Source organism: Pristiophorus japonicus, chromosome 8, assembly GCF_044704955.1.
Source record: "Pristiophorus japonicus isolate sPriJap1 chromosome 8, sPriJap1.hap1, whole genome shotgun sequence".
Classification (NCBI taxonomy): domain Eukaryota; kingdom Metazoa; phylum Chordata; class Chondrichthyes; family Pristiophoridae; genus Pristiophorus; species Pristiophorus japonicus.
In genome coordinates this window covers 182,296,456-182,317,420 of record NC_091984.1, presented here as the reverse complement: position 1 = coordinate 182,317,420, position 20,965 = coordinate 182,296,456, and the positions used below count along the sequence as shown (strand labels likewise).

The following is a 20,965-nucleotide window of genomic DNA, read 5'->3' as shown; positions in this document are numbered from 1 at the left end:
TTTTCCATACCTCGGGATCCTACTGTGATCATCATCATAGGCAGTCCCTCGAAATCGAGGTGCTTCCACTCTAAAAATGAGTTCTTAGCTAACTGAACAGTTCAATACGGGAATTACAGTCTCTGTCACAGGTGGGATAGATAGTCATTGAAGGAAAGGGTGGGTGGGACAGATTTGCCGCACGCTTCTTCCGCTGCCTGCGCTTGGTTTCTGCATGCTCTTGAAGAGATTCAAAGTACTCAGCGCCCTCCCGGATGCACTTCCTCCACTTCGGGCGGTCTTTGGCCAGGGACTCCCAGGTGTCAGTGGGTTTGTTGCATTTTATCAAGGCGGCTTTGAGGGTGTCTTTGAAATATTTCTTCTGCTCACCTTGGGCTCGCTTGCCGTGTAGGAGTTCCGAATAGAGCGCTTGCTTTGGGAATCTTGTGTCAGGCATACGAACAATGTATCCCGCCCAGCAGAGCTGGTCGAATGTGGCCAATGCTTCAATGCTGGGGGTGTTGGCCTGGTCGAGGACACTAAAGTTGGTGCGTCTGTCCTCCCAGGGGATTTGCAGGATCTTGCGGAGACATTGTTGATGGTATTTCTGCAGCAATTTGAGATGTCTACTGTATATGGTCCACGTCTCTGAGCCATACAGGAGGGCGGGTATCACTACAGCCCTGTAGACCATGAGCTTGGTGGCAGATTTGAGGGACTGATCTTCGAACACTCTTTTCCTCAGGCGGCTGAAGGCTGCGCTGGCGCACTGGAGACGGTGTTGAATCTCGTCGTCGATGTCTGTCTTTGATAATAGGCTTCCGAGGTATGGAAAGTGGTCCACGTTGTCCAGGGCTGCACCGTGGATCCTGATGACTGGGAGGGCAGTGCTGTGTGACGGGGTCAGGCTGGTGGAGGACCTTTGTCTTATGAATGTTTAGTGTAAGGCCCATGCTTTCGTATGCCTCAGTGAAGATGTTGACTGTGACTTGGAGTTCCGCCTCTGAATGTACACAGACTGATGAACGAGGGCAGACATCAGGACGAGGTCCAACACTGCCTTCAGTGTGCCAGTGCAGCCTTCGGTTGCCTGAGGAAGAGAGTGTTTGAAGACCAGGACCTCGAACAGGCACCAAGCTCATGGTCTACAGGGCAGTGGTGATACCCGCCCTCCTTTATGGCTCAGAGACATGGACTATGTACAGTAGGCACCACAAAACACTGGAGAAGTACCACCAACGCTGCCTCCACAAGATTCTGCAAATCTACTGGCAGGATAGGCGCACCAATGTCAGTGTCCTCACACAGGCCAATAGCCCCAGCATCGAAGCACTGACCACGCTCGATCAGCTCCATTGGATGGGCTACATCGTCCACATGCCTGACACGAGACTCCCAAAACAAGCGCTCTACTCGGAGCTCCGACATGGCAAGCGAGTCCCAGGTGGGCAGAGGAAATGCTTCAAGGACACCCTCAAAGCCTCCTTGGAAAAAAATGTAACATCCCTACTGACACCTGGGAATCCCTGGCCCAAGGCCACCTAAAGTGGAGGAAAGGCATCTGGGAAGGCGCTGAACATCTCAAGTCTCTTTGCCGAGAGCAAGCTGAAGCCAAGCGTCAACAGCGGAAGGAGCGCGTGACAACCCAGGCATCCCACCCACATGTTGCTTCAATCACCATCTGTCCCATCTGTGACAGAGACTGTAGGTCCTGCATTGGACTCTTCAGTCACCTGAGAACTAATTTCTAGTATGGAAAGAAGTCATCCTCGACTCCGAGGGACTGCCTATGACGATGATAAATACAAATACACGAGACCCCTTTTGCCTTCAGGTTAGAATCCATAACCTACCACCTGATTAGCAAAGCAAGTGATTTCTTGTAACAGCAACAACTTGCATTTATATAGCACCTTTAACGTAGTAAAACATCCCAAGAAGCTTCACAGGAGCAATTATCAAACAAAATTTGACACCGAGCCACATAGAGATATTAGGACAGGTGACCTAAAGATTTTCAAAGAAGTAGGTTTTAAGGACCATCTTAAAGGAGACAAGGTTGAAATGCAGAGAGTTTTAGGGAGGGAATTCCAGAGCTTGGGGCTTAGGCAGCTGAAGGCACGGTCATCAATGATGGAGCAAAGAGAAACGGGGATGCACAAGAGGACAGAATTGGAGGAGCACAGAGATGTTGGAGGGACAAGGTAATGGAGGGATTTGAAACCGAGGATGAGAATTTAAAAATCAAGGCATTACTGGACCGGGAGCTCAGCGAGCACAGGGATGATGGGTGAATGGTACTTGGTACGCGTTAAGATACAGGCACCAGGGTTTTGGATGAGCTCAAGTTTACAGAGAGTGCAAGGTGGGAGGCTGGCCAGGAGTGCTTTGGAATAGTTGAGTCTAGAGGTGACAAAGGCATGAGATGAGCTGAGGCGGAGCGGAGATGATCAATGTTACGGAGGTGGAAGTAGATGGTCTTGGTGTTGGAGAGGTATGGGACAAGTAATTATCACTTAGATCTGCTTGAAGTAACACTTCCACTGCCTTCTGCACTTTTTATGCAAAATTATTGTAGCCGGGCAGCTGATCGCACTACAAGTGGTAAATCTAGAACTTGCACCATGCTAAATCAGTTGTACTATGATTAATGATGTGTTGTCTGTAATAGTACATCTGGAAGCATGACATCTGCATAAAGATGTATTTGTTACTGAAACCTTGTCCTGGGTTTTGGGGTAAGGGAAGGCCTAGTATCTATGATGGCAAAGTTGGATCTCGGGCTTGGCTTGATGTGATCTTGAACAGGATTGGCTCAGTCATCTTTTTATGCAGGAATAATTTTAATATTATGCCTTGTGCTCTGGTCTCATAGTTACGGCAGAACCAGCTAGAACTCCATGAAGTACGGATGTCTCACCGGCAACTTCAAGTGAAAGTGGATGAAATGAACGAGGAGATGAGTCTACACAGTGTGAGCCCAACAAGTATTTCATTACTGTCTGAAATTGAGCAGAGCATGGAAGCAGAAGAGCTGGAACAAGAGAGAGAACAGGTACACAAATGCACAGCGAGACCACATATGTATACAGCCACTGGCATTCATCTCTGGACAATTAAGCCTGCATGTTTTGCTCAATCCAATATCCTGGTCATCTCCAAGACCGTTTACATCCAATTCTGTTCACTGCACATTTCAGCCAAAACTCTTATTTATGATTTTGTCACCTCCAGATTTGGTTTTTTTAATGCCTCTTCACCAGACCCTAAACTCCCAACTCATCCATAGTTCCACTGTCTCACACAAAGTCTCATTTACCAATCACTCCAATTCTCACCAGTCTGCATTGGCTCCCTATCCCCCAAGGCATTGATTTCAAAATCATAGTTCTCAGCTACCAATCGGTCAGTGGCCTTGAACCACCTTACCTCTGTGACCTGTCCTAAGTTTAACTCTAGCCTCCCTATGTCCTGTATATCACCCCTCCACGGCACGACTCTGGACAATGTGGACCACTTTCCATACCTCGGGAGCCTGTTATCAACAAGGGCAGACATCGACGACGAGATTCAATACCGCCTCCAGTGCACCAGCGCAGCCTTCGGCCGCCTGAGGAAAAGTGTTCGAAGATCAGGCCCTCAAATCTGTCACCAAGCTCATGGTCTACAGGGCTGTAGTGATACCCGCCCTCCTGTATGGCTCAGAGACGTGGACCATATACAGTAGACATCTCAAATCACTGGAGAAATACCACCAACGATGTCGCCGTAAGATCTTGTAAATCCCCTGGGAGGACAGATGCACCAACGTTAGCGTCCTTGACCAGGCCAACATCCCCAGCATCGAAGCACTGATCCACACTCGACCAGCTCTGCTGGGTGAGCCACATTGTTCGCAGGTCTGACACAAGACTCACAAAGCAAGCGCTCTACTCTGAACTCCTACAGGGCAGGCAAACTGAAGGTAGGCAGAGGAAACGTTTCAAGGACACCCTCAAAGCCTCCTCGATAGGCGAACTGAAGGTGGGCAGAGGAAATGTTTCAAGGACATCCTCAAAGCCTCCTTGATAAAGTGCAACATCTGGGAGTCCCTGGCTAAAGACCGTCCTAAGCATCCGGGAGGGCGCTGAGCACCTCGAGTCCCATCGCCGAGAGCATGCAGAAATCAAGCGCAGGCAGCTGAAAGAGCGGGCGGCAAACCAGTCCCACCCACCCTTTCCTTCAACAACAGTCTGTCCCACCTGTGACAGAGACTGTGGTTCCCGTATTGGACCGTTCAGTCACCTAAGAACTCATTTTTAGACTGGAAGTAAGTCTTCCTCGATTCCGAGGGATTGCCTATGATGGTGATGTATCACCCCTCATTCCATACCACCATCAGTGGCACATTATTCAACTATCGACCCAGTGCTCGGAAATTCCTTCCCTAAACCCCTCTGCCTCATAGCCTCTCTCTCTCTCCCAACCTTTAAATATCTTTTTAACATCTACCTATTTGATCATTTAAGCAGCATGTTGTGACCAAGTAGCATCTTCGTATAATACAGCCCTGAATTCCAGAATCCAAGGAAATAATTAAGGTCTCACTGAGTGTAATTGCATCTCTGGATATGTCAGTCACTGCTCCAGGTTCAGTGCAAAGATGTAACACCATCCCTTATCAATAATACCAGTTCTATGATTAACAATTTGAAATTACTTGCAGTTAATTTATTGCAACACATATTATAACTGGGTAATTTTAACACGAGGTCAGTAAACAATTACATAGGATTACATAGGATATACAGCACAGAAACAGGTCATTCGGCCCAAACAGTCCACGGCGACGTTTATGCTCCACTTGAATTTCCTCCCGTCTTTCAACATCTAATTCTATCACCTCCCTCATATGCTTATCTAGCCTCCCCTTAAATGCATCTACAACTATTTGCTTCAACCAATCCCTGTGGTAGTGAGTTCCACATTCTCACCACTCTCTGGATAAAGAAGTTTCTTCTGAATTCCCTATTGAATTTCTTGGTGACTATCTTCTATTGATGGCCTCTAGTTTCACTCTTCCCCACAAGTGGAAATATTCTCTCTGTATCTACTCTATCAAAATCTCTCATAATTTTAAAGATCTCTATTGGGTCACCTCTCAAATTTCTCTTTTCATGAGAAGTGACCCAGCCTGTTCATCTTTTCCCTCTACCCTCGCATTTCTGATATCATCCTTATAAATCTTTTTTGCACCTCTCCAGTGCCTCTACATCCTTTTTATAATAAGGCAACCAGAATTGTACGCAGCATTCCAAGTGTGGTCTAGCCAAGGTTCAATACAGGTTTAGTCAGGGGAATAGATACTGTTCTCTGCAGCCGCAACAGGGAGTTTTGAGGTTCTGATGCCTGCCCAGTGCCAGGGTTAAGGATATTTCCTCGTGGCTGGAGAAAAACTTGGAGTGGGAAGGGGAGGATCCAGTTGTTGTGGTCCATGTTGGAACCAATGACATAGGTAGAACTAAGTATGAGGTTCTGCTAAAGGAGTTTGAGGAGTTGGGGTCTAAATTAATAAGCAGAACCTCAAGGGTAATAATCTCTGGATTGGGTCGTGGTGGATCCGTTGGTCAGGATCATGGCTTGCATACCGTCGTGGAGCAGGCGGAGGATGGCGACAAACTTTTGGGGGCAGCCGAAACGGAGGAGGACGCTCCATAGACCCTCGCGGTTAACAGTGTCAAAGGCCTTTGTGAGGTCAAAGAAGGCCATGTACAAGGATTGGTGCTGTTCTCTGCATTTCTCTTGCAGTTGTCGTGCCATGAAGATCATGTCCGTTGTTCCCCGTAGCGGACGGAATCCGCACATTGACTCCGAGAGGAGCTCCCCAGCCACAGGGAGAAGACTGTTGAGGAGAATTCTAGCGATGACTTTCCCAGTGGCTGACAACAGGGAGATTCTTTTGTAGTTGCCGCAGTCGGACTTGTCCCCTTTTTTAAAGATGGTCACGATTACGGCATCTCTGAGATCTCCAGGCATGCACTCCTCCTTCCAGATGAGAGAGATGAGGTCATGTCAATAGTGCTTCTCCGCCATACTTTAGGGCCTCAGCAGGGATTCCATCTGCTCCTGATGCCTTGTTCTTGAGCTGACGGATGGCCTTTTCTACTTCGTGCATGTTGTGTAACTGTAAAGCATGCACTCCCATGTTCCGCCACCAGGGAGTGCATCCCCTGAAGTCCCAAGGGATCCCAGCATCCCTTGGGAGCACTGTATACAAGCCGACCCCTAAGGCCTGTTCCTCACTCTGCAGTGTCTTAATAAACACTAAGGTCACTGTTACTTTAACCTCCATGTGTGCAGTCTCATCTGTGTTGGGAACACAATAGTGCAGGGCTGGGGTTTTGCTGAGATGGTGGCGGGTAGCATGCTGTGGAATGGAGTCGAGGACACTTGTGTCAAAGACAGAGTCTCAATTAAGGAGATCTTCAAAGTGCTCCTTCCAGCGGGACTTGACTGCCTAGGTGTCCTTGATGAGTGTCTCCCCATTCTTGGCCAGCAGTGGGGTGGGGCCTTGGGTGCTTGGGCTGTAGGTGGACTTGACTGCGGTGAAGAATCCTCGCCCGTTATGGCTGTCAGCCAGCTGCTGAATCTCCTGTGCTTTCTCCATCTATTCTTTAGGTCACGGGTTTTTTGTTGGACCTCAGCCATCAGCCGTCTGTAGAGTTGCTTTGCTGCTCCTGAGTTTGGTTGTTGCTTTAAGTTCAGAAATGTCCTGCGCTTGTGGTTTATTAGCTTCTGGTCATTCTCATCAAACCAGTCCTGGTGTTTCCTGGTTGAGTGACCAAGCGTCTCTTCGCAGGCACTGGTTATGATGGCCTTGAGGAGAGACCAAGCGCTGTGGTTACGCTGCGTCTCGGTCATTGAGGGTCGCCAGGTTGGCAGTGAGGCACTGGCTATATAGAGCTCTCTTAATTGGCTCTTTGAGTGCCCCAGCATTGATTTTTTCTGCGGTATTGCTTTTGTTGCTGTCATCGCTTTGGGGCTATAATAATGTTGATGATGGAACGGATTAGGCGGTGGTGCATCCAGCAGTCGTCGGCTCCTGTCATGGCGTGGGTGATGCGCACGTCCTTGTGATCCTTTGCTCGAATGATGTAGTCAAGCAGGTGCCAGTGCTTAGAGCGAGAATGTTGCCACGATACCTTGTGCTTATCCCTCTGGCGGAACTCATCATCATAGGCAGTCCCTCGGAATCGAGAAAGACTTGCTTCCACTCCCAAAGTGAGTTCTCTGGTGGCTGAACAATACAATAAGAGAGCCACATACCCTGTCACAGGTAGGACAGACATTCATCGAGGGAGGGGATGAGTGGGGCTAGTTTGCCGTGCGCTCCTTCTGCTGTCTGCGCTTGACCTCTTCACGCTTTTTGCGTTGAAACTCAAAGAACATCTGCGCATATTCTGAGACTGAACTCCAGGATATTGTCAATATATTCACTGAGGCATATGAAAGCATGGGCCTTGCACTTAAAATCTGTAAGACAAAGGTCCTCTTCCAGCCTGTTCCCGCCGCACAGCATTGCCCTCCATCCATCAAGACTCACAGCACGGCCCTCGACAATGTGGACCATTTCCCATATCTCGGGAGCCTTTTATCAGCAAAGGCAGACATTGATGCGGAGATTCAACATCGCCTCCAGTGCGACAGTGCAGCCTTCAACCGTCTGAGGCGGAACTAGGTGTTGGTGATGACAAGTCGTGTTCTAGGCATTTTATCAGGAGCAGGGTACTGCTGGAGTTGGTTTTCCCTACCCCCTCTCTGCCAATTACGCCTCCCCAGAAGTCTGTCTTTACCGACTCTGGCAATGAAGTCGCCGAGGAGGATCAGTTTGTCGTCCATAGGGATGCGGGACAGGAATTGTTCGAGGCTGAAGTAGAATACCTCTTTGGCCTCATCTGTTGTGTCGAGTGTTGGGGCGTACGCACTGATAATTGTAGCGAGCTGGTTCCGGGATAGGGTGAGCCAGAGAGTCATAAGACGTTCGCTGATCCCATAGAGGGAGTCTCTGAGGCGGTCAACCAGTTCATTCTTTATGGCAAAGCCAACTCCATGGAGGCAGCGTTCTTGTTCTGGTTTGCCTTTCCAGAAGAAGGTGTAACCTCCACCTTGTTCTTTGAGATGGCCTTCCCCTGCCTGCCGGGTCTCGCTTAGGACAGCGATGTCGACATCGAAGCGTCTAAGTTCCCAGACAACGCTGGCAGTGCTGTGATCCATTGTGTCGCTGTTGGAGTTGTCCATGAGGGTCCTGATGTTCCAGGTCCCGAACTTTATTTTGATGGGTGGAAGATGCCTGTGCACAAGTTCTTTTAATGTGGGGTGGCTGTTGCACACTGGCTATCACACGGGCTTAGCAAAGCAAGGTCTTGGTCCAGTTGCAAGGGGGTCCAAGATGACTGGACTCCAGGCGCTGCACTGTATGAGCCTAGTTGCTTACGGCGGGATGTGAGCCGCTGAGCAGCGTCCTTCAGTGAGGTGGTGAGAAAAGAGGCCTGGCTGAGGGCAGGCATTGGGATGGTCAGAGGTCCACTTTGTGGAAGGAGGAGAGGTCAGAGTGGCCACAACCATTTGTGCTCACCACGACAGAGACTCTGCCATTGAGTGGGGCCAACGTCCGGTGTGTGGCAGGAAGGCCCGGACGTTGCTGGTGGGAGGAAGGCCCGGACGTCGCTGGTGGGAGGAAGGCCCGGACGTCGCCGGTGGGAGGAAGGCCCAGACGTCGCTGGTGGGAGGAAGGCCCGGACGTCGCCAGTGGGAGGAAGGCCCGGACGTTGCCGGTGGGAGGAAGGCCCGGACGTCGCCGGTGGGAGGAAGGCCCGGACGTCGCCAGTGGAGTGAAGGCCCGAACGTCACCAGTGGAGTGAAGGTCCGAAGGGGGGAAGGCCCATGCGTGAGGGCGAGGAGTGAAGGTAGGGCCTAAACCTGTGATTGGAGCTGGTCGGAGGCTCATCGCCGGGGATCGGTTGAAGCAGCTGAGTCGGCCAGTGGGGAGCGAGAAGCGAGGGAGGGACTTGGCAGCAGGAGGTCGCTCTGGAAGGTAAGTTGTGATTGGGGGATGGGCAGTGGGCCCTTGCAGCATTGTTTTATGGGGTAGGAAAATACTTTTTGGGAGGGGGGGTTTAAGTTAAGGGCAGCGAGGGCTTAAACAGTGGGGGGGATGGGGGTGGGGTAGAGGTTGAAGGAGAGAGAGGTGAAGGATGGCAGCAGATGGCCAAAGGAAGGTATGTTCGGGGACAGCTCCCTAGGGAGCTGCTATCCCATCCGCCAAGATATGGGCTCATGGGCTTGGAGGTATTAGCATGGCTAGAGGATTGGTTAATGGATAGAAAGCAGAGAATAGGGATAAATGGATAATTTTCTGGTTGGCAAACTGTAACCAGTGGAGTGCTGAAAGGATCAGTGCTGGGGCCTCAGCTATTTACAATCTATATTAATGACCTTGATAAAGGGACCGAGTTTAATATTTCCAAGTTTGCTGATGCTGCAAAGCTAGGTAGGACAGTAAGCTGTGAGGAGAACACAGAGACTGCAAAGGGATATAGATAGACTAAGTAAGATGCAAAGGGATATTCACTTTGGTAGGAAGAATAGAAAAACAGAATATTTTTTAAATGGTGAGAAACTTTTAAATGTTGGTGTTCAGAGAGATTTGGGTGTCCTCATGCAAGAAACACAAAGCTAGCGTACAGGTACAGCAAGCAATAAGGAAGGCAAATGGCATGTTGGCCTTTATTGCAAGGGGGTTAGAGTATAAGAGTAAGGAAGTCTTGCTACAATTGTACAGGGCCTTGGTGAGATCACACCTGGAGTACTGTGCATAGTTTTGGTCTCCTTATCTAAGGCAGGATATACTTGCCTTGGCGACAGTACAAGAAGGTTCATTAGATTGATTCCTGGGATGAGAGCGCTGTCTTATGATAAGAGATTGCGTTGAATGGGCCAATACTCTATGGAGTTTAGAAGAATGAGAGGTGATCTCATTGAAACATACAAGGGGATTGACAGGGTAGATGCTGAGAGGTTGTTTCCCCTGGCTGGAATGTTTCGAACTAGGGGGCACAGTCTCAGGATACGGGGTAGGCGCTTTAAAACCGAGATAAGGAGAAATTTCTTCACTCCGAATTCTCTGCTCGAGAGGGCTGTGGATGCTGGGTCGTTGAGTATATTCAAGGCTGAGATAGATAGATTTTTGGACTCTAGAGGAATCACAGAATATGGAGATCGGGCGGGAAAGTGGAGTTGAGGACGATGATCAGCCATGGACTGGAAACATTTACTTGAAAGGTAAATCAGTGCCAGAGCAGTAGGAGGTACATGGAGTTCAGGGTAAACATCTATCCACAAAGAAAAAGGGTAGAACTGCCAAATTTAGAGCCCCCTGGATGATGCAGGGTAAGATAAGGTTAAAAAAAGGGAATCCTATATCAGATATCATGAGCTCAATACTGCAGAAAGCGTAGAAGAGTATAGAAAGTGCAGGGGTGAAATTAAGGAAATTAGGAAAGCAAAAAGAGGCCATGAAAAAATATGACAAGTGATATGTCCTTACTATACAGTATAAATGCACACGAGGCCTATACTTGAGAGAAGGTCACTCTGTGACCAGTTACCTTTATTATCAAGACCTCAAGTGATGAAGGTGGGTGGAGCTTCCCCTTTTATACCTGAAAGTCCAGGTTAGGAGTGTCTCCCACAAGTTCACCCCTTGTGGTCAATGTTCTCAAAGTGTACAACTTAGGTCAGCTTATACATGGGTTACAATGATAGTTGAATATATGACATCATCTCCCCCCCCAAATGGGATCACAGGTTAAGTCTCTCTGGTGGTTTACGCTCCCATGTAGAGCGCCTGAGTTGGGGCTCCGGTTGCTGGGCGCTGGCCTGAGTGTCTGCTGTTTGCGGTGCCTCATGCCTGTCCGGACTGCCCACAGTTACTGGACTCTCCTCCACTTGGTTCCGGTGTTCGGTCACCTGTGGTGGAGTAAACTCTACGTCGTGTTCTTCCTCTGTTTCTTCTATGGGGTTGCTGAACCTCCTTTTAGTTTGATCCACGTGTTTGCGGCAGATTTGTCCATTGGTAAGTTTAACTACCAAAACCCTATTCCCCTCTTTGGCAATCACAGTGCCTGCAAGCCATTTGGGCCCTGCAGCGTAATTAAGGACAAAAACAGGGTCATTGACATCAATACATCGTGCCCTCGCATTCCTGTCATGGTATTCACATTGTGACTGACGCCTGCTCTCAACAATTTCTTTCATAGCAGGGTGTATAAGGGATAACCTGGTTTTGAGCGTCCTTTTCATTAGCAGCTCTGCGGGTGGAACCCCTGTGAGCGAGTGTGGTCGGGATCTATTGGCCAACAGGAGGCTTTGTAGGGAACCCCCTTGGATTCTGAGCATCCCCTGTTTGATTATCTGCACTGCTCGTTCCGCCTGGCCGTTAGAGGCCGGCTTGAACAGTGCCGTTCTGACATGGTTGATTCCATTGCCTGCCATGAAGTTCTGGAATTCAGTGCTTGTGAAGCACGGGCCATTGCCGCTGACATCCAGTAGACCATGGGCGGCGAACATTGCCCGTAGACTTTCTACAGTGGCAGAGGATGTGCTTGAATTTAAAATGTCACATTCAATTCATTTGGAGTAGGCGTCTACTACAACCAAAAACATTTTTCCCATGAAAGCACCTGGGTAGTCCACATGCGTGACCATGGCTTGGCGGGCCAGGACCAGGGGCTAAGGGGGGCTTCCCTGGGTGCGTTGCCCAGCTGAGCACACGTGTTGCACCTGCGAACACAAAGTTCCAGGTCTGCATCTATCCCTGGTCACCAAACGTGTGACCTGGCAATTGCCTTCATCATGACAATGCCCGGGTGCTCATTGTGAAGTTCTATGATAAACACCTCTCTGCCCATCTGGGGCATGACTACTTGGTTTCCCCACAGTAGGCAATCGGCCTGAATCGAGAGTTCATCCTTGCGCCTATGAAACGGTTTAAATTCCTCAGGGCATGCTCCGTACGTGGCTGCCCAGTCCCATTCAGGATACATTTCTTAACTAAAGACAGTAGCGGGTCTTTATTTGTCCAGAGTTTAATCTGACGGGCTGTCACAGGTGAGCCTTCGCTTTCGAAAGCTTCAACAGCTTTCTGCACGTTTGCCCATTCAACAGTTTAAAAACGAACACTCTATTCCCCTCCTTGGCTAAAACAGTGCCAGCAACCCATTTGGGACCATGAAAGTAATTAAGAACAAACACAGGGTCATTAATCTCAATGTCACGCGATACAGCCGCGCGATTGTGGTACACTTTATGTCGGTGACGCCGGGTTTCTACATGATCATTGAGATCTAGGTGGACTAAGGAGAGCCTGGTTTTGAGTGCTCTCTTCATTAACAATTCGGCAGGGGGAACACCAGTAAGCAAGTGGGGTCACGTCCGGTAGCTGAGCAGAACCCGAGATAACCGGGTCTGCAGGGAACTGTCCATCACGCGTTTCAAGCTCTGCTTGATAGTTTGGACTGCACGTTCCGCTTGACCATTGGATACAGGCTTAAATGGGGAAGACTTGACATGCTTGATGCCATTGCGTGTCATGAACTCGTTGAAGTCTGAGCTGGTGAAACATGGTCCATTGTCACTAACAAGGATGTCGGGCAAACCATGGGTGGCGAACATGGCCCGGAGGCTTTCAATGGTGGCAGTGGACGTACATGACATAATATTATACATTCAATCCATTTAGAGTAAGCGTCCACTGCTACAAAGAACATCTTTCCTAGAAAGGGGACAGCGAAATCTACGTGGACTCTGCACCACCGTTTGGAGAGCCATGACCACAGACTCAGTGGGGCCTCCTTTGGTGCATTGCTCAACTGTGAGCAAGTGTTACATTGGTGTATGCATGACTCCAATTCCGAATCAATGCCTGGCCACCAAACGTGCGACCTGGCGATAGCCTTCATCATGACTATGCCTGGGTGGTTTCTGTGTAGGTTGCGTATAAACGTTTCCCTGCCTTTTTTTGGCAAAACCACGCGATTTCCCCATAGGAGACAATCCGAATGGATGGACATTTCATCCTTGCGTCGGTAAAACGGTTTAATTTCGTCTTGCATTTCCCCGGGAACAGCCGACCAGCTCCCATTAAGGACACAGCTTTTTACTAGTGATAACACAGGGTCCTGGCTAGTTCAGGTCCTGATCTGGCAAGCCGTGACGGGTGACCCCCTTGTTCTCAAAAACATCCATTACAAGAAGCAAGTCTGCGGGTTGCGCCATTTCCACCCCGGTGGTGGGCAATGGTAGCCGACTGAGGGCATCAGCACAGTACTCAGTGCCTGGTCTGTGGCGGTTTACATAGTCATACACAGTTAATGTTAGTGCCCATCTTTGGATATGGGATGAAGCATTGATGTTAACACCATTGCTTTCTGAGAATAGCGAAATGAGCGGTTTGTGGTCGGTTTCGAGCTCGAACCGGAATCCAAATAGGTATTGGTGCATTTTCTTAACCCCATATACGCATGCTAATGCTTCTTTCTCAATCATACTGTAGGCTCTTTCAGCCTTAGATAAACTTCTGGATGCATATGGAACCAGTTGCAGTTTGCCTGATACAACCGACCCCATACGAAGATGCATCACAAGCTAGTACTAAACGTTTACACAGGTCATACAATACAAGTAACTTGTTAGAACATAGCAGGATTCTGGCCTTATTAAAGGCTGTCTCTTGAGATTTACCCCAAACCCAGTCGTCACCCTTGCGTCGCAATAAATGCAAGGGTTCCAGCAAAGTGCTCAACCCCGGTAGAAAGTTGCCAAAATAGTTGAGGAGTCCCAGGAACGAATGCAGCTCCGTCACATTCTGTGATCTGGGTGCATTCTTGATGGCTTCCGTCTTGGAGTCCGTGGGTCTGATGCTGCCGCCGCAATCTTTCTCCCCAAAAATTCGACCTCTGGCGCCAGGAAAATACACTTGGAGTGTTTCAGCCTGAGTCCCACTCTCTCCAGTCGCTTAATAACCTCTTCCAGGATGTGCAAATGTTTGGTGGTGTTGTGACCAGTGATCAGGATGTCGCCTTGAAACACCACGGTGCGCGGAACCGATTTCAGCAGACTTTCCATGTTCCTCTGGAAGATGGCCGCCACCGAGCGAATCCCAAAAGGACATCTGTCGTATATGAATAGTCCTTTGTGCATGTTGATGCACGTCAATTTTTTCAAAGGTTCAGCCAGCTCCTGTGTCATGTAAGCAGAGGTTAGTTCCAGCTTGGTGAATGATTTCCCCCCCCCCCCCCTGCTAGCGTTGCGAACAGGTCATCCGCTTTGGGTAGTGGGTACTGGTCCTGTAACGAGATTCGGTTGATCGTTACCTTGTAGTCCCCACAGATTCTGACCGTCCCATCGTTTTTCAACACCGGAAAAATTAGACTGGCCCACTCGTTGAACTTTACTGCCGATATGATTCCCTCTCGTTGAAGTCTGTCCAGCTTGTTCTCGACTTTCTCTCGCATCATATATGGAACCGCTCTTGTGATGAACAGGTCATGCATCAGGGACTAGATGGATCTGCACTTTGGCGCCTGTGAAGTTGCCGATGCCTGGCTTAAATAATGACGGGAATTTGTTTAGCACTTGGGCGCACAAGGCATCATCCACCGAAGGCAGTGCTTTGATGTCGTCCCAGTTCCATCGGATTGTTCCCAGCCAGCTTCTGCCGAACAGCGTTGGGCCATCGCCTGGTACAATCCACAGCTCCATCGTACAATACTTTAACTGCCGCACTGCCAATGACTGGTATGAGCTCTTTGGTGTAAGTGCGCAGCTTGGTGTGAATCGGGCTTAGTTTTGGCCTTTGTGCCTCGTTGCCCTACAGTTTCTCAAAAGCCTTCTGGCTCATAATTGACTGACTCGCCTCCGTGTCCAATTCCATTGAAACTGGAATGCCGTTTAATTTGACTTTCAACATTATCGGAGGGCTTTTGGTGGTGAAGGTGTGTATCCCATACACTTCCTCTTCAGCCTCGGGTTGAGTTGCCTCTCTTGCTCATTCAGCATGATCCGTGCTGGATCGGTCATCTTCTGCCGACTCTGCCACGTGGTGAGTCGCAGTACATTTGCACATTCGCTGGAGGTGCCCCATTGTTCCACAGCCCTTGCACACGAGGTGCTTGAATCGACATTGATGGGCCCAGTGATTACCCCCGCAGCGCCAACATATTAATGGATTCGCATTCATGCCCCACTGCGGACTCTGAGTCATCCTAGGTCTGGCCTTTGCAGGCGTGTAGGCCCTGTCATGTACAGTTCTGCCTGCTGAAGACGTTATTTTATGCACAGTACTTGCCGGTGAATTTCGATGCTGCAAAAATATCTGTTTAGTGTTATCGTTCGTGGACATGAAAGCCTGGGCTATCGTGATGGCCTTGCTCAGATCTAGGGATTCGGCAGGCAGCAGTTTGCGAAGAATGACCTCGTGGCCGATTCCAAGCATGAGAAATTCCCGCAACATTTCCCTCAAAAATTCAGCAAATTCGCACGGTCCCGTAAGGCGACATAGCTCGCCTCGGAGCGATGGTGCGTATAAAAGCGCTACCTGGCCATTAAGATGCTCTTCTTTGGCTTGAGGTGTCCCCGAACCAGCGTGCACAACTCTGCATATGTCCTGTCCGTTGGTTTTGTCGGTGCTAGCAGATTTTTGATGAGGCCATTTATCGTGGACCCACAAATGGTGAGAATTGCCCTGCGCTTGATCGCATTACTGTCCTTATCCAGCTCATTTGCCACGAAGTACTGGTCAAGATGCTCAACGCAAGCTTCCCAATCAGCACCCTCAACAAATACCAGAGAATACCAATGGCAGTCATAACCACGTGAAAGTTTATGATCTGTTACTTGTCACCAATTGTTATGTTCAGAATAACTCCACAAGACAGTATACTGTAAGCTCAAACTGTTGTGACCTTGGTCTCTTTAATGTAATTCCAGAGTGAGGAAGCAGCATGGTAGACTGCCTTTTATTCCTGCTTGCCCGGGGTGTGCAGGAGAGCTTTGGGTCTCCAACAGGTGCACCCCCTGGTGGCAAGTCTTGCACACTAGTAAAGTTTACATACATAACAGTTACCATGCATGGTCCTTGGCTATAGTTGTTGCTTTGGATGTTTCCATGAGCATTGACAAGCTGTCTTTTGCCATGCATTGTGTCTAAGTCCAGATTTTGTCTAATTTCTTGATGTACTGTATGTATAATACCGTCACCTTGCTGTATTTTTTTCTAATAAACTCACAGTATTGTTCTTCTTTCACCACAGCTGAGAATAGAACTCTGGGAGGCTTATTGCCAAGTGCGCTCACTTTGCTCACACCTGAGAGGAAATGACATCACAGACTCTGCACTTTCCACTGACTCCTCTATGGATGAATCCTCTGACAGTTCCTCTGCCAAAGATATCCCTACAGGGAGCCTACACACGGCACTGCACGAGCTCAAACGTCTGATCCAGAACATTCTTGATGGAAATGAGTCTACGGTATGTTAGCTTGTAATGAACTCGAGTAGAACTCCAATGCGTCACAGTTGTACACACTGCACAAACTCAAACAAGAGTCTGGCATATCCTAGGTGTATACAGGCTGTATTAAATGCCCTTTTATTCAAAATTCAATGTGCTCAGCTCCCTATAGATTATCAGACTCCCATCAAAGGAGTTATTTCTGTGATGTTTAACTCTTTCAGAAAAGGACTGGGTGAACGTCTAGTTAAAAATAGATTTGAAGGATATTAGTATAAGTACAGATAAAGATTATCAAATAATTTTGGGTCTCTGAGAATGTAATCTGTGAAATTTAACTGATCAGATTGAACAACATGGATGGTAATGTTAGACTGATATTGCTCAGTAACCTGGAATGTTAGTTTTCTCTCTTTTTTCAGGAATTTAAGTAACTAGGAGAGTCCATGATAGTGCAAATTGTCCTTGGAGTCTAATGGTACAATAGTTGTGGGTAGAATGCATGGCATGACATTTCTTATTCTATACTTTATTTTTTGTGTGTCCATGGATTCACACGTACATCTGTGTATGTGTGCGACACTTACAAGGTATTCTATAATCTCTGCTGGATGATGGTATAACTATTTTCATTGTGCTTGTGCAACTTGTACCAATCTAGTCAATGGGCTACAAATTCAGTTTTTGATGATGGCGGTATTTTTGGCGAAAAAAATACCGCTATCATACTGCTACGTGGCCTAAAATTTTGGCTCAATGCACCCAGCGGTAAAAATGAGGATTCGTGGCGCAAACTGTGAATTTTATGCAATTTTTCTTCGAAGCCGATACTGCTGCGAGAGAGGCCTTGAGAAGGCGGAAAACTCCCCCCAAAAATTGCAAAAAACAAAAATAAAACATCACAAAATATTCACAAGACACTTAACTATCAAATCGCTGCAAAAGAATTAAAAAATAAAAACTTTAACTTACCTATTTTGCAGGTCTTCATACCTCCCGCTGTTCCAAGGGCTGCAACGCAAGTTTTTTCTTCGTCCTAAGTACAGGTGTGCTGTGAGCAAAATTTTTGGCGGAAGCACTATTTCAAGTCTTGCACGCCGGCAATCCGCTCCCCAGCGGTACTTAAAAACCACCAGCACAAGACTTCTCCGAATTTCCTGGTTCACCGTTTTTCACCCAAAACGGCAATCTAACCCAGGAATGCTTTATTCTGACATACTATTTTCATGGAAAGTGTTCCACTCACAAATATTTTTAAGTTTCAACAAACAGCACATGCAAGCATTCCAAATAATAAGCACAATTTATCCCCCTCCCCTACACGTAAAAAGATTTCACAGAATAAGAGTTGAGCAATGATTTTTGCTCCAAATCCAGTAACAAACATGAGCCAAATGATCATATCAGGTTCCCGTTTTTCATCATTACAAATTCCAGCACAATTTTATAAAACCTGACACCAATGCTACTCCCTGATTTCACTGCCCACTCTACATAATAGTAGCTCTAGAAGCAAAAGCAGTGGTTGCCAAAATACATGGTCTCTGCCACCCATCTCTCCCTGTATCAGGAATGAAGCGCTCTCGTTAAACTGCTATGTTGTGGAATGTTTTTGGGGCTGTAGAAATTTGACGTGCTTTTCACACACTTTTTATTAACACAAATGATGTTAATACTTAAGAGGGGAACAATTTTTTTAATTTTAAGTATCCAATGTCATCTTGAAGCACTCCTGGGTCAGATATAGCAAAATCAAACTGAGCTGTAAAATCAAACACGCACTATACTGCCCAAACCTCACCAGGGCACTTCCTACCACACCAGTGTCACTTTTCTAGTTTTTGCCACTAGCCCCATACTAACAACTTAGAAAGCTGTATGATAAAGCCAATTTATAAATCCAGCATTGATTTACAGTTTAGGGACAAGATTTACTCTGTGTAAGGTGTAGTGTCTGCATACTGTCACTAGGTTGATTTTATAAGACGTACCCACTTGCTGAACTTGTCGTCCTTACAGGTGGTGCTGCTGAGAGTTGAAATGAGTGCAATGAAAGAGGAGAGAGACAAGCTCAAGGTAACGTCTGAAGACAAGGAACAAGACAAGCAGCTTCAGAAAGCTCTCAACGACCGGGATGAAGCCATAGCAAAGTAAGAAACTTCTCTGAAGAACCTGAAAGGCTGTGAGGAGCTCCTGGCTAAGATGGAACACATTTAATTTTGTGGCTGAAGACTAGCTCAACATCCATCTCATTCCAACAATAGCTTTGGCAGAATCACACCATACCCCCCTCTTTCCCCCTCCATCTCTCCAAACAAATACTACAATATCATGAATTAAAATCATCCTTTTTCCATTGGGTTTTGTACTGATATCAGTACGATTTCAAATGGCTTGTGATCTGTATAAGTCTATGATGAACTGCCAAAATATCCAGACAAATGCATAAAAGGAACTCCAGTGTGGAGACTTGACAGCTTCTATCTGTCATCTCTTCTATATGCCCATATTATTGGATTTTAAGTGTGATAATGCCGGAGGCATTTGTCTAGCTACAACTCTAATTATGCAGACCTGAATATAAATGTATCCCAGGAAGAGGAAATGAAGATCTACAACTAACGACCATTTATACATAAGAACATAAGAAATAGGAGCAGGAGTAGGCCATACAACCCCTCGAGCCTGCTCTGCCATTTAATACGATCATGGCTGATCCGATCATGGACTCAGGTCCACTTTCCTGCCTGCTCACCATAACCCCTTATTCCCTTATCGGTTAAGAAACTGTCTATCTCTGTCTTAAATTTATTCAATGACCCAGCTTCCACAGCTCTCTGAGGCAGCGACAGATTTACAACCGTCTGAGAGAAGAAATTCCTCCTCGTCTCAGTTTTAAATGGGCAGCCCCTTACTCTAAGATTATGCTCCCTAGTTCTAGTCTCCCCTATCAGTGGAAACATCCTCTCTGCATCCACCTTGTCAACAAGCCTCATCATAATCTTATATGTTTTGATAAGATCACCTCTCATTCTTCTTAATTCCAATGAGTAGAGGCCCAACCTACTCAACCTTTCCTCATAAGTCAACCTCCTCATCTCTGGAATCAACCTAGTGAACCTTCTCTGAACTGTCAGTTTCAAACCGATCTGATGGTGCCCAATGTGTAGGAGAAATAAATTCAACACTTCTTCAGTAACCTTATATTCACTCTTTCCCCCAAACAGATAATAAACATACTTTTTTGTATCTTTTGACATTCAAAAAGTCTTTAACAAAACCTATCAGAAAAGATGTAAAGCTGAAGTGGAAGCTCATGGGATTAGTGATGTTGTAAATTGGATTATTAATTGGCTGGATAACTGATCAGCTATAAATGGCAGTGACTGAGCTTTTGAGCTCTCCAGGGACCAATTCTTTAGCCCTGCCCTATATTATAATCATAGGAGGTGGGAGAGATAACATAGCATGTTGAAGCATCAAAACAGAGTGGATATGCAAAGCAGATTAATGTCTGTGATCCCACACCTGTAAATTCCCAATCTCAGCCTTGTGGTTATGCAGAGAACAGACAATAAATTGGAGGGATGGCCATTCTTGGACCACTCTCATATGATCCCTAGGAACTGGTTTGGAGTAATACTGGAGACCTGGGAGCTAGCCACACAAACACTGTTCCTGTTCTTTCTGTGCATCACAGGGCGACTACGCAAAATGTGGGAATGTAACCTGGATAAAGGGGTAAATATGAGATGACTTCATGACGCGCAGACTGAACTGATCCAAGCAGAGTTTAGTATTAAACTATTCCCTCCCCCACCCCCTGCGCAATCATTAAAATGCTTACTTTTGAATATCAAAGCGTAAAACTACAATCCCCTTCTATTCTGACTTGTGCCTGTTTATAGCTGTGTTTCCCCTTTATTTTTTTTCGCTCCCTTTTCATGTTTTGCTTGTGGATCATTCAGTTAACTATTCCTCGTTCTTCAATCCTGTATTCATTTCACTATGGCTAATAGTCAGATCCAGCCAAACTGGAATCGGACCTATACAGAACTCTGTGAAGCATGCTGTAGGAACAGACTCAAAGCAATAACTGTCTACAGTTCAGATGGCTGCAACCTCGAGGAAATGAGTGAGATGAAGCCCTAGTAAAATTATTTCTGAGGAATTCCATAAATACAGAGATTTCAGCTGAGGACTGGAGTGATTTGGTATTTAATTTGGTATTTAAAAAGCGAAATGTGAATCCGGACAGAACAAGTCCAGGAGTGATGTCAGGAAACACCTCAATACAAAGATTAAGCAATACCTGGAATGGCCTTCCAGGTAAAGTAGTGGAGCGAAAATCTCTTGAATCATTCGGGAGACAGTTGAATGCTGCAATGGGGGGCCATGGGTTCCTATAGAAGGAGAAAGATAGGCCAATGGCTTCC

The 20,965-nt window shown here is 47.2% G+C and overlaps 1 protein-coding gene across 1 annotated transcript in view; it reads left to right on the top strand.

Moving 5' to 3' along the window:
* The window catches only part of LOC139268859 (BICD family-like cargo adapter 1), a 114,355-nt gene that overhangs the window by 83,748 nt on the left and 9,642 nt on the right, over positions 1–20,965 (top strand). Inside the window, exons 5-7 of the mRNA XM_070887644.1 lie at positions 2,855–3,034; positions 16,329–16,547; positions 18,549–18,679. Of these exons, the coding sequence (XP_070743745.1) occupies positions 2,855–3,034; positions 16,329–16,547; positions 18,549–18,679 (530 nt within the window). The remainder of the gene's footprint in view (positions 1–2,854; positions 3,035–16,328; positions 16,548–18,548; positions 18,680–20,965) is intronic.